General features: G+C 36.9%; 3 protein-coding genes across 3 annotated transcripts; 1 reads left to right on the forward strand and 2 right to left on the reverse strand.

The window, feature by feature from the left end:
• Positions 1–628: 628 nt before the first annotated feature.
• Positions 629–2,822, forward strand: LOC121238582 (protein GRAVITROPIC IN THE LIGHT 1). Its single transcript, XM_041135519.1, has one exon. The coding sequence runs from the start codon at positions 835–837 to the stop codon at positions 2,293–2,295; it is 1,461 nt and encodes a 486-aa protein (XP_040991453.1). The 5' UTR covers positions 629–834; the 3' UTR covers positions 2,296–2,822.
• A 4,853-nt stretch (positions 2,823–7,675) lies between these two features.
• Positions 7,676–11,264, reverse strand: LOC121238584 (axial regulator YABBY 1). Its single transcript, XM_041135521.1, has 7 exons — positions 10,715–11,264; positions 10,403–10,555; positions 10,136–10,250; positions 8,969–9,017; positions 8,473–8,548; positions 8,188–8,253; positions 7,676–8,018 (listed from the first exon to the last, which is right to left on the reverse strand). The coding sequence occupies exons 1-7, from the start codon at positions 10,808–10,810 to the stop codon at positions 7,947–7,949; spliced, it is 627 nt and encodes a 208-aa protein (XP_040991455.1). The 5' UTR covers positions 10,811–11,264; the 3' UTR covers positions 7,676–7,946.
• Positions 11,265–19,717: 8,453 nt separating this feature from the next.
• On the reverse strand, positions 19,718–24,728 carry LOC121238583 (Golgi SNAP receptor complex member 1-2). Its single transcript, XM_041135520.1, has 6 exons — positions 24,404–24,728; positions 23,165–23,361; positions 22,644–22,733; positions 22,452–22,517; positions 20,020–20,149; positions 19,718–19,934 (listed from the first exon to the last, which is right to left on the reverse strand). The coding sequence occupies exons 1-6, from the start codon at positions 24,534–24,536 to the stop codon at positions 19,837–19,839; spliced, it is 714 nt and encodes a 237-aa protein (XP_040991454.1). The 5' UTR covers positions 24,537–24,728; the 3' UTR covers positions 19,718–19,836.
• Between the last annotated feature and the right edge of the window lie 528 nt (positions 24,729–25,256).

A 25,256-nucleotide genomic window follows, 5' to 3' on the forward strand; every position in this document is an offset into this window, starting at 1 on the left:
TACACTTCCTTCAGGGTACGAAATTTGGCATGGAAAGCCACTTTATCAATCTGACTCTCAGGACAGAAAAACACATTGGAGTGACAAAAAAGCACAGGTCACAACTCACATATATTTACCAAGAGACCCCTAAAGTGGCACCAAATTAATTCCCCCCTGATTTTATGCCATCATGGTTATCTTATTAACAGTTAAAACCTTGTTGGAAAGGAACTGAAATCTCAACCCATGAATGCCTAGATCAGTCTATGGATTTGATTTCCCTAATTAAATTACTCGTATATATGGCATCCAATTTTACATTGAGAATAGATGATCATATCTGTATAAACAGCTTTTAAAGGTTTACTGTAGGACAATGGGTGCTTCATACAGTCCACTATCACGGTCAAGTGGTCAACTAACTAAAGCTGAATTCAGGAAAAAAAAAAAAGTGGTCAACTTTCCAACACCAAACTTTTTTTACATGACCAGGCGTTCCATTGGCCAGTAGTAGGTATTAATCACCGCAGCTGTCACTTTAGTTTTGCTCTTATTACCGTTAATCAAAAGACCTCAAAAAGTCAAGGGGCCCCTCCAAAAAAAGAAAATAAAGGAGGACCCCAAAATTAATAAACAAAATAAAATAGAGCTCCAGAGTCCAGAGTCCGGCAAGCGAAGCCGAACCCATGTTGCCTTCCTTCCAAGACATTCAAAGCACCGCGCAACAAGCACGAGTAGTAGTGTAACCCAAGAATTCTCGTTCTCTCTGTTTCTTCCTCTCCTTCTCTGAGAGGGATAAAGAGAGAAGACTCCAATTCCTCTCCGAACAAGACCCCGAGAAAAAACGAAAAAATGCCGGACACGGATTGCTCCTCAAAACCCCCACAAATCTCTGAAATGTTCCAGAAATTTGCCCAGGCTTTTAAGTCCAAGACCATTGAGTTCTTCGCCGAAATCGAACCCGTCGAAGATTCCGATGGCTTTTCGCTTCTTGACTCCGCCGAAGAAGTCATCACTGACCAGAAAGTCGTGGTCATCAAACCGGACCCAATTCGCGGTTCCTCTCTGCCAGCACGGCCGTCACCATCACCACCACAATCGGTGATAACAAGGCCGTTGAGCCGGACCCAGAATATAATTATCAATACCCGGATGACCCAGACCCTGATTTCTTACATTTTCGCAACCGTTTCCTCGTTTGAAGCTTCGTACTTTCAGTTACAGGCTGCTCACGTTCCGTTTGTTGGGGAAAGCGTGAAGGACGCAGATAGAGCTTTGGTCTCACACCTCCAAAGGCTGTCTGAGTTCAAGAAATTCTATAAAGATTTTTGTAGAAACCCGGATTCTGGTGCTGATTTGCCAATTGGGTCTTGCTTGGAAGCTCAGGTGGAAGAGAATCAGAGCAAGCTGCGGATACTCGGGAGCGTATCAAACCGGTTGCAGACAGAGATTGATCAGAAAGACAACCAGGTCTTGGCTTTGAAGAAGAAGTTGGGTGAGATTCAAAAGTCCAATTTGGAATTGTCAAAGAGGTTGTCTGGTAATTTGAATTCATCTTATGAGGTTTTGTTTTCTGTTAGAGTATTTGATTCTATGTTACATGATGCTTGTAGAGAAACACATAGGTTTACAAAAATTTTGATCGAATTGATGAGAAAAGCTATGTGGGATTTGGATTTGGCAGCCAATTCTGTCTATTCGGATATTGAATATGCTAAGAAAGGGCATAATCGGTATGCTTTTCTGTCGTATGTTTGTTTATTGATGTTCAAAGGATTTGATTTAGAAGGGTTCGGATTGGGTGAGAATGAAATTGCGTGCAATGGGCAGATTTTGAGTTCAGAAAAGAATAGAACCTCTTTGAAGCAATTGCTCGAGCACGTATCTAGCAACCCTATGGAGTTGCTAAGTATGAGTCGGAATTGTGATTTTTCTAGATTTTGTGAGACTAAGTATCAGGAGCTTATCCACCCTACCATGGAATCATCCATTTTCAGTAATCTGGATCAAAATGAAACGATATTGAATTCGTGGAGATCACTGAGTGTCTTCTATGAGTCATTTGTCAGAATGGCAAGCTCAATATGGACGCTACATAAGCTGGCCTTTTCGTTTAATCCTGTGGTTGAGATTTTTAAATTGGAGAGAGGCGTGGATTTCTCAATGGTGTACATGGAAGATGTCACAAGGAGATGTATGTTTCCCGGTAAAACTAGATCAAAGGTGGGGTTCACAGTGGTTCCAGGATTTAAAATCGGAAGGGCAGTAATTCAGTCTCAGGTTTATTTAAGTGGCTTGCAATGTACAGAGTAGTAATCCATGGTTCTGGTTATGGAAGTTGTGACAATGGTAATGAACAGAACAATTAGATTCCATGATCCCAAACTAGCTGTTTTGGTTTTATTCTCACAGGCTTTGTTTTCTGGTCAAGGTTTAGGGATTGAGTTCCATGACGTATCAAAGAATGTGGAGAGGTTCCCCAACATAAAAAAAAAAGAAAGAAAGAAAGAAAGAATGCACCGCTTCCCTTTTCGCTCTGATTGGGAGAAACTGCTTGAAATACACAGTTATCAGCCTCTTGCTATGCTGCTGAACGGGGAGCTGCAGGTAGCATAGCAGGCTCTTTTCTGGCTATCTCACGATATGTAGCTGCAATTCGATCTGCTTTGTGAATTTGGTTTTCCTTATTTATGTTTGTTAACTCACATGTAGAGTAAACTGTATAGTACCTTCTTCTTTTCTCCCCCTGGTTTTTGGGTTCACCTAACAAATAATCATAGTATTTTGACTTTCAAGTGTAAATTGTTACTGCAGGAGAAAATAGACAAAATTGTTACATACCCTTTAGAAAAAAGTTTTCTTGGTCTGAATGACAGATGAAATGTTGGATGTCCACCACCATCTTATCCCAACTTTCTCTCTCTTTGGTACTGCTGAGATGTTAGACTCCTTGTGTTTTCTTTTCAAGTCGGCTTGGATTGAGCTTGATGAAACACTAGTGCATAGATTCTAGACAGCATAGTACTTGTTTCATTTCGACCACCGGCATTGTGACTTTGCAGATGATTTGTTAGTGTAAACTTGTATATAATTGTATGCCGCCCAGAGGCTCAATTTCCTGCTTGGTTGTGACCTTGTTATTATACCCACACAAAGCGGATGGCCTGGATTGGTAGTCAAGAATTGCTTCAAGAATACTGAGCCCAACTCTTTTGATAGCCAAAACATCAATCTTTTTTGTAGGGTTGCTACCTCCCTACCACCCATCCCGTATGGGCCGGGGGTGAGGTTTTCACCCCCAGCACCTGCCCCTGGGGTGTGGGGGCGGGGTACCCGTCTGGATACTAGGGTGCGGGGGCGGACACCCCCCCTCCCTCCCCCAAAAAAAAAAAAAAAAAACAAAGCATCTTTTGGGCCTAGAACCAGATTCATTTTGAGCCCATAAATCAAAGCATTCGCTCGAGCGAGGTGTCGAGCGGACATTTAGGACAGGCACTCGCTCGAGCTAACTGTCGAGCAAACTCATGGGTTGGCCTCCCCTCAAACTGATTGTTGAGTGGATGTCGAGCGAACTCATGGGTTGGCTTCTCTCTCAAGCCACAGTCGAGCAATAGTCAAGCCAAGTCTCTGAAAGACATTTTCAACAGGAAATCAAGCTAATTAGGTGATCCTTTTTTTCCTCTCTCTTCTTACACATGCAACACCTATTTAGGGGCTCTTAATACTCTAAACCAAAATGAAACCCTTTTTTTAGATACAAAACAACGTCATTTTGTGACATGGGGTTTTTTTTTATATATATAATTATATATATTATTAATAATATATAATATATGCGGGGCAGGAGAGAACTGGAGCGCGGCTGGGCCCCTTCTGTCCCCCGCCTCTGCTGGACGCCCTAGATGCTGGCGGGGCCACCCGCCCCCTGTGTCTACGGGTTGGATCCCCCATCCCACCTAGTTAGGGGCAGGCTGGGGGCAGTGTAGTGGGCTGCGGGGTCCCGCTGCCCACCCCTACTTTTTTGTATCTTAATTTTTCATGGAACTTTTGCGTGCAAGAAATTTGATGGTTTGGTCCTAGTTTTCGTTTTTTTTAAAATTTATTTTTATTATTATTATTTTTTAAACGGGTCGTTTTACATGATGTTTGTGTTTAGCTTATTCGAGATTTTGACTCCTTTGGTCATTTCCCAACTAATGTTGGGCTTGAAGACGTACATTTATGTACGTGAAGTTCCGACCTAGCTAGCTAAATCGGAGTTGTTCTATATATGGGCTTTTATACTCATTCAAACAGCATATATAAACCATGCACTAAAAACTCAACTATCCTCGAGCGGCCGAGCCCAATGAAATCGGCCGACTTATTAATTTGGGGAGTTCATTTCCAATTTGGTGATCTACCGGAGCCATCATTTTGTTTTGAATGAAAGTATATATGTGTTTAATTTATAAGATAATAAAAATCCAGTTTAGTTATAATTATGATTGATATAGCCTTCGAGGTCCAGCATATACATATCTGGAAAATATATGCCCCAAGTAATTATACACGCACACACTGACGCATGCCTGGGTAACAAAACCGATCGATGTTACCTGTCAATTACCTCACCGGCCCACGCCTTGCTCAGATTTTATTTGAAAAAACGAACTAGCTAGAATGAGGTAGCAACTAATTACTTGGGCCATCCCATTCAATATTTTATTTTTCTTAATTTGAAAAATATTCCATTGCAAAAAAATAATGTCATCTATCATGTCATGATACCATGCAAGTTGTCTGGTTATTATAAATCTGTTGATGGTTGTAGGTAATTGTATTTCTTAATTCGATCCATGCCATAAACACAAAAATGGTGCGCGCGTGTGACTTCTTTATATATATATATATATATGTATATATATGTAAAGTTTAGGAGAAATTATATATATTTTGTGTCTCCAAACTTATACCATTCTTTTTGCAATCATGTGCAGAACTCCAAGTAGATGTGGAGTATGCATGCTTTGTTAATTAGATGACTGATAATAGAAATGAAGAAAAGAACATGATGCCATGTAATGTCAATAGCTAAATGTTTAACGAGCTACTTAATTGATCGATGTGCTTTAGTGCTTGTACATTTATGCCTTTCTACTAGTTAGATATAACTGGATATCTACACTCCTGTTTGACCTTACTCACATCCTTAATTTGCAATATGGGTCGTTATACTTAATTGGTTTATAAAATTATAACTCATATCTAACGTATTAATCCTCTATAGTTTTGCATTCCAAATTAATCAGGATAGGAGTAAGGGGTGGAAAAGACTAGATTATACAAACAAGTCTGGTTTGGATAGTAAGTAATTGAGATGAGATGAGTTGAGATGGTTTGTGAATAGTAGTGAGAAATCTGAATTAAGATGAGATGAGTTAGAAATGGTTTGAGTTAAAATGTTTTACGAGGTTTTGAGAAAGAAGAGAGAAAAAGTTAAATAAAAATATTATAAAATTAAAATATTCATATACTATTATTTTTGTTTTGGGATTTAAAAAAATTGAATTATTTTTTATGTTTTGTTTGAAAATTTAGAAAATTTGTAATAATTAAATAATGATCATTAGATGAAAAAGTTGAAGATTTAAAATTGAAAAATATTTGTGTTTGTGGTGTTTGGCTATTGAGATGAGATAAGATGAGATCATGGGATGAGATGTAAGCAATATCTCTCTATCCAAACTAGGCCTAGATCGATCCCCAGCTTTGCTTTCCATGCAATGCATATATGCAATACCTTATTCTCAATATGTTTAAGGAATAACTAATTCATGTGTCCTATATATATATATATATATATATATATATATTGATGATTAAAGAGGAGCAAAGAGATTTATAAGGAAGACTATAAGCTCTTGCATGTGTTCTTTGCAGTATGCAGTTAGAAGAGGAATACAAGTTCCTAGCTAGCTAGGTATTTCAAATCCTAGAAATTATTACGCTATCGTACTGTTGTTTGAACATGCTTTTATAGTAGTATTTGTTGGGAAATATTTTAAAACGCTTTGTAAACTAAAGAATATGTAAAATAACAAAAATAAATTAGAAAAAGAAAAGCCGGTGTTGAGGCATGTTGTGATGGATGCTTTCCTTAGAGTAGATTCCGCCGCCACTAAATTTAAACATGCACTAGGTTTCTTGACAGTTTACTCCCAATATACAACAATGCCGGTTCCCATTAATCCCATTATCAGTGCACACAAAAGTAGATTATCGAACCCGATATAAAATAGTCAAAACTCAAAGAAAGAAAGACAAAAAGAAGAATTGAGTGTTTTTCTAATTTTTGTAGAGAATTTGGAGTTCATGAATTTGTGGGTGGGGTTCCCTATTTATAGAGAAAGAAATGACACTTATGAAAAGTCACAACTGGAATGAAATGACACTTGTGAAAAGTTACAACTTATATAAATAAAAATGTATTTTTGAGAAGTCACAACTTCTCAAATATTAGAGAATACATTAAAAAAGCTTCTAATTCACCAAAAAACACAACTCTTTGTTTAGTTGGCAAGCGGTTAAGACTTATATCTCCAAAATGTATACTTTGATTCAAATTACCATGACACATTTTCATTTAAATCTAGACAACCGAACCGATACATTGAACAATAGTAATGGTTCACATAATTTTTTTACTTTACATCAAATATTTTAATCTTTTCTAAGTTTAAAAACCAACAGTATTTATATATTTATATAGTATGTTTTGATCTGCATACCTATTTGTGTTTTGTCATAAGCACTTGACTATTTATGTGTATTTTGATGTATTTAACGTACTTATCTTTAATATGAAAAATAATATTATATGGAGGGGGAAGTTTTTGCCCTTTTGCAAAAATTGGATATATATCTGACTGTGAAGTGGCTCAAATAAATGTCAAAACTCATTAACATGGCGAGAAAAATATGCAATTAAGCCAATGAGCTTTAGCTCCAATATCATGATCTTATCCTTTAATTTACTAAAAGAGTGATCATCAAGATCAGCGTGATCATATATGGTTCAAGATCCACAGCAATCTATAAATTAGCTAGAAACTGAAGATCAATAAAAGCGAAAGTGAAATAAATCATTGTTTTTCTCTAAGCTGTACCTTGAATGATATTTTTGGGACTCATTGATACGAATCCAACATTTCAAAACAAGAATACTCATAAGCATACGCACATAATTATATGTTCTTTATTGTGGTGATCTTCTAAACTTTAAGAATAATACTACAAAATTTAGTTTCGAAATTCTGTTCGTTTCACTTTTGGATATTACGTACGTAGTTGCAACAGAATAATTAATCATGAATGACGTATTTTTCAGAGAAAGGTATCTCATAATTAAGGCTATATTCTATCCCAATTACGTACCAATTCCTCTTTCATGTACTGCAAACCGAGTGCATGACGCCTGCATGGGGATTATACATAATTAAGCAAGGTTTTCAAATCACATAGCCTAGGCGATCGAGATAATATATATATGCTTATCAATTAGGTTCATTTTGCTTGTCACTTGAGCCCCCGGCCCCCTGCTAGCTTGTGGTTTGATCATAAATTATATATGAAGTAACTAGACCGGTTATAAGAATAAGGATTAGGTTTTTGACACACGAATGGAGAGGTTTAACATTATTTGGGATAGATGATCAACACGCATTCAAATATGACTTTAATCAGTGACCATGCTTAGACCGGTTATAAGAACATTATGTATGATCGTCAGGTTGATCACCAACATTTAGTAGAGTTCAAAATGCTCTCCCCGGCCCACATGTACAACAAAAAATAAGCTGCAACCCAAACTTAGAGATAAATAGTCTGATATTAGAATTAAGAAACTGAAAACAAGACTCCTAACTTCTACAACATAGTGAAAGAAGAGAGAACGCAAAGCAGAACTGACATGCACTTCCTAGCTAGTAGGGGGAGACACCCACATTGGCAGGAGCAAAAAACCCATCTTTCACGACCACGTCCTGATCTCCTTCCTACACAAATTAACCCAAACACGCGGTATCAAATTATTAAGACAAAAAGCATTAAGAATTTATATAAAGTCACTTAGTTTTATGAGTTCTTTTAGCAGCCATGCATGCATATATATGACAGAAGAGAGGATGGATTAGGGTTTAGTGTATCTGTTGATCATGCACGTACGTTAACTCTCTTCACGGGTTGATCATCTGGCATAAGTCCGAAGTGGATGTGTGGGAAGTGGGCCCACTGAAAAGAAAAGAAGAAAGGTACGTACAAAGAAATAAGTTAAAAAAAAAAAAAAAAACAACTCGAAAATATATAATTGTAAAATACTGGTAATTTATATCATAATTAAATGAAGTGTATATATGGCCTAGTTAAATTAATTTGGCAAGAAAAATGAAACCCTAGTTAAAAGAGAAGAAGCCCCGGGAAAGAAAGAGTTGGGATTTTCTTGGATCTCACGTTCTTTGCAGCAGCACTAAAGGCCTCTCTGTGGCTTATATCAGGATTCCCAGCTTTAATTCGTTGGATCTCGTCCCTGCAGATTGAATAATTAATGTCAAATTAGTCACTTCATAGATACAAGCAGGAAAATGTCATGATATAAATTAAAAAAAAAAAAAAGGGAGCGGGAGCTACCAGCGGTAGCCCCAGCAGGACAAATTTCATTTCCCATATATATTGGGTGATGTTACTGGACTGCTGTCCTACCGATAATCCAATCGAAAGTTTAATATTTTTTTTTTGGTTTTTTTATCTATTTTTTAATATTTTTTTATACAAAAAATACATAAACTCAATAATATTTACTTACTTAATCATTAAAAAAATTAAAAACAAAAAAGAAAAGAATCTATCAAAACATCGGTATATATCATATCTGTTCAAGCAGCATTAATCATATATGACTAGCTATTATGTGATACATATGATCAGTATCGAGTTGAATATTTCTTACTTGATGAAGCGGTTGTAGGCAGATGGGACTCTCTGTCTCTTCTCCGGAGCTGGACATGACGGAGTGCACGAACATTACGCAGACAAAGAGACAGAGACATTAAAATCATTTTGCTGACAATTTCTGTAACTTTTGTGCTTAATTTCATTCTCTCTCCCTATATCATTACTTCACCATCGTCGCTAACGATCCATTTTCTCCTAGATTCTACACTATATTTCCGGGAGAAACTCTGTCTCTCTGTCTCTCTCTCTCTCTCTCTCTCTCTCTCTCCTCTCTCTCTCTCTCTCTATATCATTACTTCATCATCGTCGCTAACAATCCATTTTCTCCTAGATTCTACACTACATTTCCTAGGGGATCTCTCTCTCTCTCTCACACATCAACATCCCTTACAATTCGTTTTCTTCTCCCAGATTCTGCACTATATTTCGGGGGAAATTTTCCTCTCTCCCTCACCCCCTCCCACAGTGCAAACAATAAATAAAGACGAGTAGGTATTTTGAACATCAGTGTGATATAAGACCAAGTTAAAAGAAAGACAAGACACACTCGAGGACCCATTTCAGAACAAATAAAACATTTTTTTGTTTGTCGATTGCTTCTATAAAACTTAAGGGGAATTGTGGAGGATTATAGGTATTGGAGTCCATGGGGTAGGGTTTAAAGTTCAGTTTCAAAACTGTTAAAGAATAATACTGCTAGACGTGATGCGCGCAGATCTGAAGTGGGCTTTCTTCTACTACTACAAAAATTAGCTGGAAAAGCTTGAAGAAGGACGGCTAATCCCTTGATAACCGAAAGAAAAATTCCTCTTCTGCTTGCACGAGAGCAAGAAATCATTGGATTCTGTTGTGAAGTAAGATTTAAAAGCTTGCAGTCTTAATTTTTTCAAACTTCTTTCTGGACTTGATACAGACACCACTGTAAAGGTAAAGGAAATTTTCAACTCGATCCCTTAAAAGATAATAACTATGAAGTCATGGACTCAAAAGCATTTGGAGTGGCTGCTCATAGATATGCTAGGATAAGGTCATGTGTGGGACATCAAAGAAATTAAAAAAATAATAATAATGAATATATCACTTCTAACAACTAGGGATGCCCTGGAATGGCTAAATCATATGAAAGACATCAAATAAACAACTTAAGTGCAGGAAATCTCACGTCTGGAAACAACTGGAGGTTTAGGGATCTCCTCAGCTCCTCGAATAGGTGGAACCGATTCGTTTGGGTTGGGTTGATTGATCATAATGTTTGACGGAGCGCTTCTGATACCCTCCTGATATATTCCACCCGCCCAAAAAAAGAGTAACAACAACGTGATACATGTAGGAATCTTAGTTCGGAAAATGGATTAAGAAACAGCCCAAACAAAATGCGCAACAAAAACAGTGCGCTTTTATACTTGAAACCCTAGAGAATTTTATGTACCAGGAGATTTTGAGGAGTGAAGAAAGCATGTCCAAGATGAAGCTGGTTAGCTGTAGGAAGAAGCAGGCCGCGCATGTTCACAGACAGGAGGTTGTTGCAGTGACCACATCGAACCGTGACAGTCTTGAACAGACTGCTGCAGGGAACACTCACCTAACAAAACACACATATGTGTAAATAAACATGTACATATTCATTAAAGAAGAAAAGGATGACGAGGAAGAAGAAGAAGAAGAAGAAGAGGAAGGGGCAAAGGATAAGATAGATCGTGAAGACAGAGAGATCAGAGAGAGAGAGAGAGATAGAGGATACCGCGAGGACAGTGTCACAGAAGTTGCAATGGACATAACAGAGCTGGTCGGAGGGGGAGAGGTGGTCCGGAGAAAAGGCAGCGGATGAGGCAGACATTTTTCTTGATTCTCTTTCTGCCTTTTGTGTTTGATTTGATTGATGTTTGTGACTGATCAGAGTGATTTTGAGGATAGACAGATGACCTCCTTTGGATCTGATCTTGTTGAGTTACTATTAAGGGGAAGAAGGAGAAAGGGAAGAGAGAGATGCCACTAATATATTGGGCTATGGAAGAGACTTGGAAGGTGTTTTCCTAAGTATTTTATTGCTGATGTACTTAGGCAGTACAAGTTGTTGATGTATAATAAACAAGCCACGGTTGAGGGAGAGAGAGTACTGCCTGTAATAAACGGCTGAGGTTAATGAGGGAGGAAATGTATGGTTGGCATTCCCAATGGATGATTATCATGTGTGTATGCTAGAGAGAGAGAGAGTGAGAAAGAGACGCAGAGGCGGCAGAGGCGGCAGAGGTGGGGGGAGAGGGAGAGAGAAAGGGACGTTTGCATGGATGGGAGTAATTAGCTTTGGCTCATTCACCTGTTGTTTTCATAGTTAAGAGGTTGTGAAGGCTTTTCTTGGTTTCCTACAATTCCATTTCATGATTACCCCCACACTATAAAACTAATTCATGTTTGTTCTCAAGCCTCCGGTTAAGTTCCTTTTCTTCTTACACTGGTTACATGCATAAAGCCTTGAGTAACGGGCATCTGCCCTATGCAAGCTGCGCTCGTCCGTCTAGAAAAATACTCCAACACACGTAAATCATATGCTAGCTCAGCTCAAACATGTTTATAATCTGCTAGCTGTGCTTGATGTAGCCTTTTTGTTTTGAAATTGTTTCCAATGCATAGGTAATTAGGTTTTCTAGGCCTGTATACAGTTGGGCCGAAATTAACCTGGCCGATCTAAATCGATCGAGCTCGATGATCAAATGATATTTCAAACTGATCAATTATTGCAACCTGATTAATTAGGTAGTACTACTGATCATCAACCGGCCATATCTCAAAACATTGAATGAATTGGCCAGTCCAACCGAAATCGAACCGATCCATATAATTATGATTCTGTGAACTATATAGAAAAGATTAAACAAATATTTTATAATTTTAAAAAGAGTTAAAAACATAAACGTACATTTTCTAAGTACAGTAGTACTCTCCATACCTTCCTCTTAATTCCTTTACCCAAGAATGGTTTTTTTCCCTCTCTGTTTCTCTCTCAACTTCTCCAGTACTACTCTCTCGCCACCAACAGTACTAACGATGCCTCCCTCTCGCCAAATCGCCATTGCAATCCGCCACTTCTAATTTCCTCTCCCTCTCCGTGTCTCAGATTAATGGTCTTTTTATAAGCCTGGAACACGTTGCCTTAAAACACTAATTGTCCTTCCATTCGTGTTCAAAGCTTAAATATGATGCCTTCCCTTTCAGACTTTCATACAACTTTATTTGTTCTTGTTTTTGTTTGGAGATGGTTATTTTCTTCTCCTCTTTTTAAATGTCAATATAGTTTTTCTTGGTTTAATTGTTTCGAGATTGTGATCCTCATCAGCATGCTTTGCATGCACTCTCTTCCAATCTCGTGATATATATAAAGGAATTGCTCAACAGAAATGCCTAGCTCAATATATAGCCATGGGTCTTTTATTTGTTGTTGTAGATCAACTAGCTCCCAGCTCAGTGCCGTCCGGTAAAGCTGTACACCAAGGACCTAGATCGGTTTTCTTTGGCCGTCACAGGTGAATGCAATCAAGAACAAGCTGGTGTGTATATATATATATATATATATATATATAGATAGATATATATTTCTGCACAAAGTAGCAATAGATATTAACTTCAGATGACAGCACTAGTACTGATAAAAAGATCCCTCCTCCCTCCTGGCTGCTTATACATATCTTCTAAAACGTTCTTGGTGAAGATCAGAAATTAGTAACATATTATATTTAACGAGCTCAACTCGAGCAATTCTGTAGCGACAAACTAGGGCTCGCGTTTGTCTGAGTGTCCTAGAGGAAAACAACCACCAAATTATTTACACAATGATACCATAATCACGCATAAAGCATTATTCAGTAAATATTTTACCACCGATTTGACCTCTCAGAGATCGCTAGCTGTCTGATCTTTCTTATACGTACAGAGATAAGTAATTGTCAGTGTCAACAGAAGACAGAGATCCCTTAAATTTAATTTACATTTTACATTGTCCTTTGTATATATATTTATGTAGTCTTTCATATTTTTTGATAATGTTTGCCGATTTAGTTACCCATCTACCTATACTCTATCTCCTATAGAGAGGTTACTTTTTTGTTGCAACATGTTTGCTACGTAACTCTCATGACTCTACCTTATCTTGGAAAATAACGAAATTTAAATTATATAAAAATAAATATATATATATATATAAAATAAAAGCCCATAATCGCGGAAAAAAGAATCCTGCCATATTTCGGCCATTTTGAAACCATTAGCATCCACCTCATGATATATGCACGAGGGATTTCATCTCCCCAAAATTGACCATGAAGGTAAAAAAACCTACAGGCTCTGTGAAGTTCTTGTGCAACTCGAACGATTCACTAAAGGTCGAATACATGTTTGGCTGGATTTTTTGGATATCATGCCTTTGACTAGTCGATAGATTTTTGGACTCATATTGCATGCATGGGAGTCTAATTAATTAAAAAGGTATTCCACTTTTTTTTTTTTTTTTAAAAAAAAAAAAAAAAACCATTTCCACCAAATTAATGGGATGAGCACGATATATACGTACATTAATTGGAAGCTAAAGTCTTCCTGTTAATTACGTGGATTATTTTATAAGAATATGTTTCTTGGTTTTTTATTTAAAAATTAATTAATTAAGTTGGTTCTGAATTCCAACTTTTATGTAAGACATATAGACGAATTAACTGGATCCATTCCAATTCATGAACACAGTACTTATAATATATTTGACCTTTACTTCTTCTTCTTCTTTTCCACGGCCTGCTGATCAAGACCATTTGACTGAGAAGTAATAATATTCACATAATATATTTCACAATATATTTTATAATACATATTATAAAATAAATATATTTTGATAAAATAATATTATTTTATAAATTAATTTACAAAAATATCCTTCCTTTTATGTAAAATATTATAAAAAAATATTTGTGTTTATCATTTTTCTTAACTGAGATCGAAGACAAAACATAAAATCCTAAAAAGACAAAAACAAAGATGGGAATTAGAGTCAGATATATAATTGATTGTATGCTGCTAGGGATCAGACCTTCCATGACAAAGCTAGCTAGCTAGCTAGGCATTTTTCCAGCTAGCCCCGAGCCCATTCACCATATGAAAGTACATCTCACATCAATTCTAGGTGGATTTAATGAGCTTTCCCAGCTTGTTCCTCTGCATGATGTTACAAATTTCTTGATCAACTAATTATATTGTGATGCCAAATTGGAAGGTCATACTTGGAAATATTGCAATTGAAAAGGCTAAATATATAAAAATATATATATGTCGTCTTAGTTAATGTATATATCGATATACAAATATTATAAATATCACCAACATCAATGTTTTAGTGCTGTCAAACAAAAACAGTACGTGCTGATGATCACGGCGAAAATACTGTGGTAGCTAAGGCGACAGGAGGTACTGCACGCGAAAATGGCCCACCGATTGGTACAATACTGAGACAATGGGCATGTTACCCTTTGGCTTGTAATTACTATATAATTGGAGGAGTCCCTTTAGTTTTGCAAATGTACTACTGGCCGCGGGGAGTACTTTTATTTACGAAATATCTTGAAAATAAAGTATGCATGAGTTCAATATATATATATAGAAGCTAGCTAGCACCCTCAAGCTCTGAATTTAGCATATGCGTGAAACCTCTTAAATTTTACTATATTTCTTTTTTACCTTCCATGAACAAATAATACAGCTTTTATATAGGTTCTTTATCCTCGATCATAATTTGAGGACTGGTAGCTGATATGATCTGCGATATGTGACTTGTTATCTTAATTTCATCCCCATAAAATTAATTAAACTTTAAGGGCATGCATGACTTCGTCATTTCAAGTCTTTGTGGATAATAAGTTTTACGTGTAATCAATTCAGTTTTCTCAAAATTGCAGAGAGTCAATACATTTTTGTCCCAAGTGGTGTTGGAATGCACCGATGATTTAGATAGACGTGGAAGTACTGTTCTGAGAGCAATGACAGTGACCTGAGATAGCCCCTCGTTTCTTTACTTCTGAGCCACTGTCTATGCATGCGCATCTATATATTAACCTTGTGTATGTTGCTGATCATGACTTTCTTCCACAGTCTCAATGATACATGAGCTCTAATATATATTGATGAAGCACCAATAAGCTCATGAAGCAGAATCGAAAGGTCCAAATTAATTCAAGTTTTGAAATTTGCTAATAATTATGTGAACTTTGGGCTATTGACGAGTTTATTAAGCTAGTTAGGAATTCTTGAACGCTACGATTTGATATTCTCTTGCGTAACAGCTAGCCGCGTTAAGTTAATAAGCTGAAATTGTTGGGTTTTTCTTTCCTATTACCAAATTAAATAAGTACTACTCTGCATGTATTCATGCAATGGCGTGGATCGCCAATTCCTTATTGCTCAAAACCAAATCAGTTTCCACAATGAAAAATGCATGCAAATTAAAACTTGAGGCAATTTAAGAAAACGCTGATGTTTATTTGTATTTCATTTTGATACCTAGGTTTGGATTTTATGACTATATGCAATGTCAGGTGTTGATTGTAATCACGGTATTCCACCATTATAAGAGATGGCTATTAATAAAATTGTATTACCATCATCTTCTCTTAAAAGAAAAAAAAAAAGGAATATATACGATATTTACGGGCATTAATTTATGGCGGAATTCATTCGATCAAATTACGTTATAACTTCGTATCCTCGTGGTAAGATTAATGCTTAAAATATACGCTAGACTAATTACCCATATAAGAAAAGTTGAAATCTCTTCCAGCCTCGTCAAAATTAATGCGTTAGTGCGGGAACATCGCCCTTCGAAAACGATAGAACCAATTACTCTCTCCTTTTAACGTCTGAGAGAGAGGTTTCTGTCTTAAATACAATGGTCAAAAGGAAAAACCCTACTACGAACTTCCTGAACTCAGAAAATATACCAAATTTTGTGATGTGTTATTGTAAAGCCATATGTTTTGGTACCCTTGGGTATAACCAACAAACAAACGCCCTGATCATGTCAACTCTGGAGAGAGATAGAACTCCTTTTTATACCAGATTCCGGCTATTATTTCATAGGAAGTTAATAATTAATGTCAACTCCTCAGGTCAGGTCTGAAAGCAGCTGCATCCACTGATCATGTAAACAAGCACAAGTACATGCACGGTACTAGAGACCTTTCTCTGAAAAAGCCTGTGACTCCGCGCGCCACCCCCCCCCCCCCCCCCCTTCTCTCTCTCTCTGTCTCTCTGTGGGGCCGGGCCGGGTAGAAAACCAATAAAGATGGTATTTATAATTCAGCTGTGTTTTGGCAACCCAAACTGAGCAGTTGGGAGTGCCTATGTACAGTTTACTGAAACATGACAAAAGTTCACATATAAACTGGGTTCAACCCTATAACCTATCTATAGATATTGCATATCTTCTCAAGCATTGGCCTCTAGGCATTTTATAAATGCGAGACATGATGCATGGAACTCTTGCGCGCTTCATTCAGCTTGTTTGCTTCTAAACATGAGATCAGCCACCGCTAACGAACGGCGAACGCCCATAAATATTGGTAAATCTCGACTTCTGCTGGTTTCACTTCACGTACAGGCTTCCAAACCCTCCATCAATAGGAACTGATCACCAGGGTGGCATATAAAATATAAAAATTATATTCATAATTTTTACGCCACACATTATACATGATTTTTATTTTTTTTATTTTTTTTACTAAATGTGTATTGTATTCAATTAGTTTAGGAATAATAAATTTAAAAAAATAAAAGTAATAAAGGTATGTGAGATGACGAGCGGAAAAACTCAAATGTTAAATTCGTTACTTTGCCAAAAGACAAATATATTTTGCGAAAAGCTAGGATTCTTGACTTGTACAGCTTAATTGAAGGCTTGTTTTTTCTATGGTAGTATATGTTAGTTTTACTCGAAATTCATTATTTTGTTCTGATTGTATCCGAATTAAGAACCCACCTCTACACTCTGGTTTTGGGACACTTTAATGACATGATGTATATATGTCATTCGAGACTGTGGCGTAAGGTGGTTAGGTTAGCTGGCGTGAGCATTAATTTTGTCAATTTTGATATGTCGATGCCAAACCCCAAAACCACAAAGTTTTTGTGTTCTCATTTGACATTTCTCCGTGTCAGACTTTCCCCAGTAAAATTGATTCAATACGTGAGATTTTGATCTTACAATGAGAGATAAAATTAGTCGGGTCTGGATTCATCGTTTCATCACCTATCTATCTCAAAAACAGATAATAAAAGATGAATTTAATGATCACTTTTGCATTATTCTTTAATGCCCAGCTACTTAATTTGCTAGAATGTTCAAAGTAATTTATTGGGTTTTGTGCATTGGGTAAACGATCCTTCTATTTGTCCAGACAATGCCTGGCCCTCCCTTCCCAGAGAATTAAACGAGGAACAATAAATGCTTTCACACATGTATATAGCTTTCAGAATTACATTAGGGCTGGTTTGCTTTAAGATATGAGATAAGATTAAAGGTAAAAAATTAAATAAAATATTATTAAAATATATTTTTTAAAATTATTTTTATTTTAAAATTTAAAAAAATTGAATTATTTATTTTATTTTATTATATATAAAAATTTGAAAAAATTATAATAATAAAATAGTATGAAATAAAATGAGTTGAGATATTTTTTAAAAATAAAAACTCGTTAATCTAGAATGGAAAGAACTTTAATTTTATCTGAGTGAGAAAAAGAAAACTAGAGGTAGCTAGCCTAGCTAGTAACTCATGGTGAGCATCCTCCTCCTCTAGAGTTTAATTATTCACTTAGCTAACTTTGTACCTCAAAGGATTGAATTATAACAGACATTTCACCCTCCCGACTATACAAAATAAACATTGTACGTGTTAGGCCGCTTGTTTCACCAAATTATTTTATTCATCTTAATAGTTGGTGCACATTATAATTTTTTAGTAAGAAATCTTGCATAAGTCATTTGTAAAAAATAAAATAAAATAAAATAAAATATATCTTTTTTTAGTGACATCCATGGCTTTGGGGAGATTTGTGGGGGGCTGGTGGTGATGAGATGTTATCAAGACATGCATGGTGGTGGTCCAGCCTGAAAGTTAAGACACTCGCATGCAGTACCAATTAAGCTAATCAGGGGCGCGCTGCTGTCCGGGTCCCATATGAAGGGCCCCAAGGGGTTGTAGGCAGGGGCAGCAGGGCACCCTTAAAAAAGACTCTTGGTCAAAGGCCCATCTGGTCCCCCTGGCTATGCCCTTCTCTGCTTTTAAAATTTCTTTAGATAAAAAAATATATATAAAATAAAAAGTCAGCATTAATTATGTAATTACTGACATGATTTAATTAGCATCCATGTAGGCCTTTAATCGAACGTAACATTTGAATATTCAAACATCGTTCTTTTAAAATGCAGTCAGTCAGTCATAAATTGGTATAAATTAACGGTTTGATAGTCGTATTTCAGAAGGCTTTTGCATTTTCCGCTATTATTGTAACAAAGTTTTAGGTTGCGTTTAGATATTAAATTGAGTTGAATTGAATTGAGTTGAGATAATAAAATATTATTAAAATATTATTTTTTAATATTATTATTATTATAAAATTTAAAAAAGTTAAATTATTTATTATATTTTGTGCTAGAATTTGAAAAAGTTATAATGATAAATTAAAAAAGTTATACTTTAAACCCGTCTATCTATTTTTTACTAAATAACAACCATCCAATGAACAAATATCACGTATAGGTTCCATTTTATCAACACTATAACCGCACACAGACTAATCTTATGGGAACAAAAAGAAATCCGAAATCCTTCTCCCCTCCCCCCCTCTAGGCGATATCCCTTCCCTCCAGGCGAACCCCCTGCGGCCCTCCTCCCCCCACCGCCTCTTGCAACCACCTCACACTGGCGTCGAGCCCTCCCTCCACCCCCTTTCGCAACCACTTGGCATCGGCGTCAAGCCCTGCCCCCACCCCCTCTCGCAACCACCTCACACCGATGTCGAACCCTGCCCCCACCACCTCTTGAGCCGAACCCCTCACCCGTGGAACCTCCCTCCAAGCGAACCCCACACTCAGATCTCACCATCTCAGCCCAACACCCACCTCTCGCCCACCGCTTAGAACCTTCGTCGACAAACTCCCTCTCAACTTTCGCTGTTATTCAAGCATCTGGTAAAGTAATCTTTATAGTTTCATACTTTGCTCCACCGTCATGAAATGAAGATTTTGCAAAGCTGCGTAATGTACCTTGTGATTATTCATTGTCGCTTGTGGTTCTTAACCTTTATGAAAAATTGTAATTGGATTTGTGTTTATCTAAAATGGGATGTTTGAAATGACTCTGTGATTATATTTGAGTACGGCGGCGAGAGGGAACGGTGGCGATGGACATTGTTGAGGCAAACGCACTACTATTAACGACGGTGAATGTGAATGTGAATGTTGGGCAACAGACGATGATGAAAGATAATGTAATTATCAGGTGCTTTGATTTAATGTTTTTTAGCATAAAAACTTTCTGACGTGGCACCTTTTGACTAGGGACTGTTAAATGCCCAAAACCAGCCTGACCGTTCCAAAGAGGAACTCATTGACTCAAGTAGAATCCCTTCTAAATCCAAGGTGTTTATTATTAATCTTTTCGAAAAGAAAACAAAAGTGAGAAGAAGAAAGAAAGACGGCAAGCGTCGTCAGGAAGAATAATTGCCTATGGAGACAAAACACAGCTAGATTTGTTGGAACAGTTACATAAACAAAATTCGGAGAAAAAACACCATCATTTTCCATATCAATAAATCACACGATCTATAGTTACTTTGAAAGCCAATAGATGATGAGAAACAAGGTACAAGCGGCAATGACGGCTGACAAAATAAGAGTGTCTCTTGATCGCCGCCGTTTGATTGAACCTGCAAAAGATGTTACCATGATTAATACCATTTCGGCTTTAAATGTTAGTGACCAATAATATCAAGAAAGCACACTGGGAGGTACCAAGAAGACCACGGATTATGGGAAATTTGTCGCTTAGATGCTTCACTTTCCCTTGAACATCTCCAAACAAACCCTTTTGAGAGCCTAGGACCTGCCTCGTTGTTTGAGCCTGACTAATCACATCATCTATCTGCACAACAGTGAACCCAACATTGCAAATTTAGATGTTTATTTCTCATTAAAGCTTTCATTCAGAAAGGCACTATATTTCCAGAAGTCCAAATCCACAATGGTATTTAAAGGACGATCGAGAGTTCAGTGCTTACGATAGTAAACGATGTATTTAAAAAAAAGAAGGAAAAAAAAAAGAGAATACAGTAGACCTGCACATACAAAAACTGTAATGCGAGCATCCATACTGTGCAGATTTGAAGACGACAAGATAAGAAAATGGAGAGACAAGCTTGAATCATAGATTTTCCAAACTTAGTTTGATGGATTCAGATACTGAGGGATCGGTGGAATAATGCATCAACCTCTATACAGCTACTACAGAGAAGCCATAATATGGATGTGTGAGAGAGGGAGAAAAGGGGGGGGGGGGGGTGGGGGAGAGAGAGAGAGAGAGAGAGAGAGAGAGAGAGAGAGAGCACTTCAATTTCAATCTATTCACACACAGAAACTCATGGTCTTCATGAAGTCTATGATAGACAATCAAAGCTACAATGTTTCACCTTCTTACAATTTGCTATGACTATCAACTTATGCTGATGCGAAGCAGGCCAGAAAAAAAAATCTGATCTTGCTTATTCTGTGGGACACATGTCACACATCATGGAGAGTAGTGATCCAGGCCTCTCTGAGTCAGCACCATTTTTTTCCCATTAATTACAAAACTAAAATCATCATTTTCGTGTAATCCAGCCCAGACAAGATTCTTAAGCACAGGTTGGGGCCTTGGGGGAGAAGCCATTTCAGGTGCCAAATTCATGGTTAAAGTAATGACAGCAATAAGAAGGCAATCTTTCAACTGACTTAATTGTTTAACCGTGTTGTATTTATTTTATAGGTAACTTAAATGTTTCACCATGTGGATCGCTAACATCCTGAACTGCAAGGATTGAGTATTCTCCAGTTTCTTCAATTTCCCAAAAGCTTTTCCTCTTTATTAGTGTTTTCCAATACCAGTAGGGCAACATAGAATAACTTACTAAAAAAAACCATAGAATAACTCTCTGCACTAACCAGAACCAAAGATATCTCATTTCTGTGGCCAGCACTTATGCTTTAGTTTTCTTAAGCCTAGAAGAACCTCCCTTCTAGGATAACAGACAGCCAACCAACTATCTTTACACCCATTTTCCCTTGAATATTGCCCTTCCATATAAAAGCTCTGAGTAGCTCATTACTTTGCCTCATAACCTTGTCAGGCAAAAGTACACAAATATGTTTCCATGCCAACAGCACTACCTGCACAAACTGCATTAGGACCAATTCCAGTTTTCCTTCCTCTTCCTCAAGATAAGAGGACAATCCTTTGCTACCTAAGTAATAGGCTCACATCAACAGTTCATGTCTCGAAAGTGAAACCCAATGTCTTGTGGGGGAAATCTACCATGAGAAAGTTCATTTTGCAGTTGACTATAAAGCCACATAAAATAACTCAATGTCATCACACCTGTATCTTAATTATGAGATTTGGCTCACCCAAAAGACGGAATACTCAAGGTACTCTGAGCTGTCTTTGTAAACTTGAATACACTTCAGATATGAATGTCAGAAACTCTCAAACAAAAAAAGTATTCATAGCAGTTGGCAATGTGGAAAGTTATTAAAATCCAAGGATAAATAACTTCTAAAAATCATTCTTATATCACGGACATAAGATCCGAGGAACCCACTCCAATGTGCTTCAAAGACTCCGTGAGACCATTTCTCAGCCAAAATGAAGACACAAACCAGATTAACTTTGCAATCAGTTGCTGAAATTCTAAAGCCATTGGAATAGTAGTTGCAATAGTAACTCAATCATTGTCCCTGGGATAATCTATTCAAACAAAGTGTAAAAAACTACTTGTTGAGCTAGATTGCTCCATCTAGAGCCATCTCAAAAATTAATTTCAATGACATCAAATGCTAGACATTCATTTAGCTTTTCCTAGTCATGCTTTTTAACTCAACCAAATGTCCGCAGAACAATCATCTGATCTTCACTCCATATCATTTAATCATCTCTGTCTCGCACGCGCACACACACACATTTACAGTTCATCATGTATTCCAATGGTCCCACATCCAGATTTTAACAAATGATGCCATATATTACCCTATCCATTCATGTACTGCCAGTCAAAAACCTACAAATCTCATTTCTCACATCACTTAAAAAATAGAAAAATAAATTATGGCAAATGCATATTGATATGGGGAAATTTCTTCAAAAAGCGTACGACATGTAATATCACTATAAAATAGAATCTACTTAAGCTTACATGAGCAATACTTCCATGGATGGCTGCTCTCTCCCGTAGTAACTGCATCCTTGGGGACCCAGAGGCCTGCATGAAGTAGAGTAAAACAAACCTTTGAAAAACAACACAATAAACAGAATAAATAGCAACAATTAAAGAAAAACAGAAATAGTTGATGATACAAGATAAGGAAGAGCTTTTAACCAGACTTACCTTATACTCACTAATATCATCCCTGACTGAACTCAGAAGCTCTGCATGCTCCTTCATTGAGTTTATGTTTCCCTTGATTCTTCTAAATTCCTAAAAGAGAAAAACACCATTTCTTCACGGGACAGATGAATGTCGAGTATCACAAGTAATATTACACCGATAAGGTTCTGAATAAATGTCACACACACAAAAATAGAAAAAAGGTCACTGTAAATGTTGAAGCCACATGACTGAGCTAACAGTAAAACACAAACCACTTTTCCTGTTTCCCCATGAAAGACGATATTCGTTAAGAAGGTTTCCGAAATTTTTCAGTTGGAAAGTAAAATTGAACTGGACTATTGACGTTCTGCAAAATATTATAAAGTTTTTTTTTTTTTTTTTAAAAAAAAGTGACATATCCAGAAGACAACATAAATCAGATAGTTTTTTTAAGACAACTTTAAACCTTACTAAACTGAGTACAATTGATAAAAGTAAAATGCAAGGGGGTAAAAAAAAGTTAATGACAGAAAATAAACCTGGGTAAACTCGTGTAGAATATCTCTATGCCTTGCAAGCTTCTGAGTTACAGAAGTTGCTGGTGCAGCAGATGCAGCACATCGACTCATTGCATCATTTATATCCAATAGCTTCTCAAGCAAGGATTGGATTTCCATTTCCATGGACTTCCATGATCTGCTGGACCCAACAGAGGGGGACCCAGAATCTACATATCCTGATTTCAAAATATAGATCATTATAAGGGAGGTGCAATGACCAAGGTATTATGCATTTAAATTTGAAGATGATAAACCAAAATGTGGAGTGCCATTTTCTAAATCATCTGTTAGTTTTTTGTAGCACCGGAATGTAAAGCACCATTTCTTCTAAAAGCATACAATTTGCACATGGATATTTTGACAGCAGAATGTGATTCACAAAAATAGAAAGACAAGTATTTTCTATTTCTATCCGTATGCATATTAACTTGGGTTTTGGAACACTATTCATTTTGGGTACATAATCTTCTCCATAATGCTTAAGAGCTTGGGGAGATATACCTGAATAAAGTGCCACTTTCTAAATGACGAGTCTACTGAGTCGATTGAATTCATGCCATAAGAAAAGTGGTCGAAATGCCATATGCCCTATAGTGGTTTCCAGTTCTCAAACGATATAACCCGACGAAGAAACCCCACCCCCTCCCCCCAACGGGGCCCAAGCATACTGTAAAAATTCGACTCCTTAGACCAGTACCATGTAATTAGGTTAGGACACTAGGAGAACAGGAATGAATGGCTCTTAAGCACTGATTCAACACAATGTTGGCAAAACTACATGAGCCCTACATACTCTAGTCTCAAGGAATACCCAGTTGAATACTTTGAATTTTGACTCAAAGGTTTTTTAGGATGCAGCCAACCACAAGAGCCTCCCCATCTTCTTGGATCAATATAAAAAATTACGCATTTACAATGCCATGATTTCCCATTTACCATTGAATTCCATGCCCTTCACAGTTTCGCCTCTTTTTTTAACAGATCGGTAGCATAAATTCCAAAAGAACAAATATAATGATGGTTCATAAAATTTGGAACTCGAGGACCACAAATTTCCCAAATCCAACAGGGACACATCAATCCCAACGCCAGAGATATTCCGATTACAGAGAGTAGCTAATGGTAACCAAAATGCAATGCAGGAAACGAAGAAGAAGCAGCGAAATCAGACACAGAGAGAGAAAGAGAGAGAGAGAGAGAGAGAGGAGAGAAGGGTACCTCCTTGGGTGAACCTAACGCCAAGTTTAGCATAGGAAGAGAGCTTGACATCGAGATCGCCCTCGATCTTCCGAGCCTCCCTCCTGAGTTCCTCCCAACCCGACTCCTGCAACTCCAGATTCGGATCCGTCATCAGGAGATCTCCCGATTCTGTCCGCCCTCCTAGTCTGGTTCTATCGAATTTCTGCTAGTTTTCTTCTGATCCGAGGGTGGCTATTGGTTCAGTTATTTCAGTTTTCACCCTGCTGCTGCTGCTTCTCTACACTGGCTTTGTTCTTCTGTCTTTGTTCTGAATTGGATCGTCTGCTCTACCCGGATAGTAGACCTGCATGAACGTGGATCTCCTGCTCTCTTCAACAAATAGGGACCCACCTCGGGCCTACCATTGGCCAAGCTGGACACGTTGCAACCATGTGATTAAAATCATTTCTCTGTATTCTTTTGGTATTTGATTCAAACAAAAAAACAAAATACAATTCTCAGAAAAAAAAAAAAAAAAAAAACATAAAGAATTTTCAGAAATGATAAATGTAAGCGTATTGGAGAATAACTTTAGATATTATCATATAACTGTAACTATTATCTCATTGTATTGATTTGAAATTATCAAAGTTTGGATTTTTTTTTATCATATGTTTGGATTAACTCTTATAATCCTATTTTTCAAAATATTGATAAAAAGTAATAATATTAGATACACACACTTCTTTTGAAAAATTATAGAGTTTATTATTAAAAAATTAATATTTTTATCAATTTCATATTTATCTATTTTTTTAAAACGAATGTTTAAAACTTGCTGTTTGCACACCATATAATTATAAATATAATTTTTTGACAAATAACATTACAA

Source organism: Juglans microcarpa x Juglans regia, chromosome 7D (assembly GCF_004785595.1).
Source record: "Juglans microcarpa x Juglans regia isolate MS1-56 chromosome 7D, Jm3101_v1.0, whole genome shotgun sequence".
NCBI classification, from domain to species: Eukaryota; Viridiplantae; Streptophyta; class Magnoliopsida; order Fagales; family Juglandaceae; genus Juglans; species Juglans microcarpa x Juglans regia.

Excerpts from the sequence above, each read along its gene's own strand:
- LOC121238582 (XM_041135519.1), top strand. The coding sequence starts at position 835 with ATGCCGGACACGGATTGCTCCTCAAAACCCCCACAAATCTCTGAAATG.
- LOC121238584 (XM_041135521.1), bottom strand. The coding sequence starts at position 10,810 with ATGTCTGCCTCATCCGCTGCCTTTTCTCCGGACCACCTCTCCCCCTCC. Across the intron at positions 9,018-10,135 it reads ACCTCCAGTTGTTTCCAGAC|CTCCGGAGAAGAGACAGAGA; the intron begins GTGAGATTTCCT and ends CGTCATGTCCAG. Across the intron at positions 8,549-8,968 it reads GCCTACAACCGCTTCATCAA|GGACGAGATCCAACGAATTA; the intron begins GTAAGAAATATT and ends TTCAATCTGCAG.
- LOC121238583 (XM_041135520.1), bottom strand. The coding sequence starts at position 24,536 with ATGACGGATCCGAATCTGGAGTTGCAGGAGTCGGGTTGGGAGGAACTC. Across the intron at positions 22,518-22,643 it reads ATGATATTAGTGAGTATAAG|GCCTCTGGGTCCCCAAGGAT; the intron begins GTAAGTCTGGTT and ends TACTTCATGCAG. Across the intron at positions 19,935-20,019 it reads CATAATCCGTGGTCTTCTTG|GTTCAATCAAACGGCGGCGA; the intron begins GTACCTCCCAGT and ends CATCTTTTGCAG.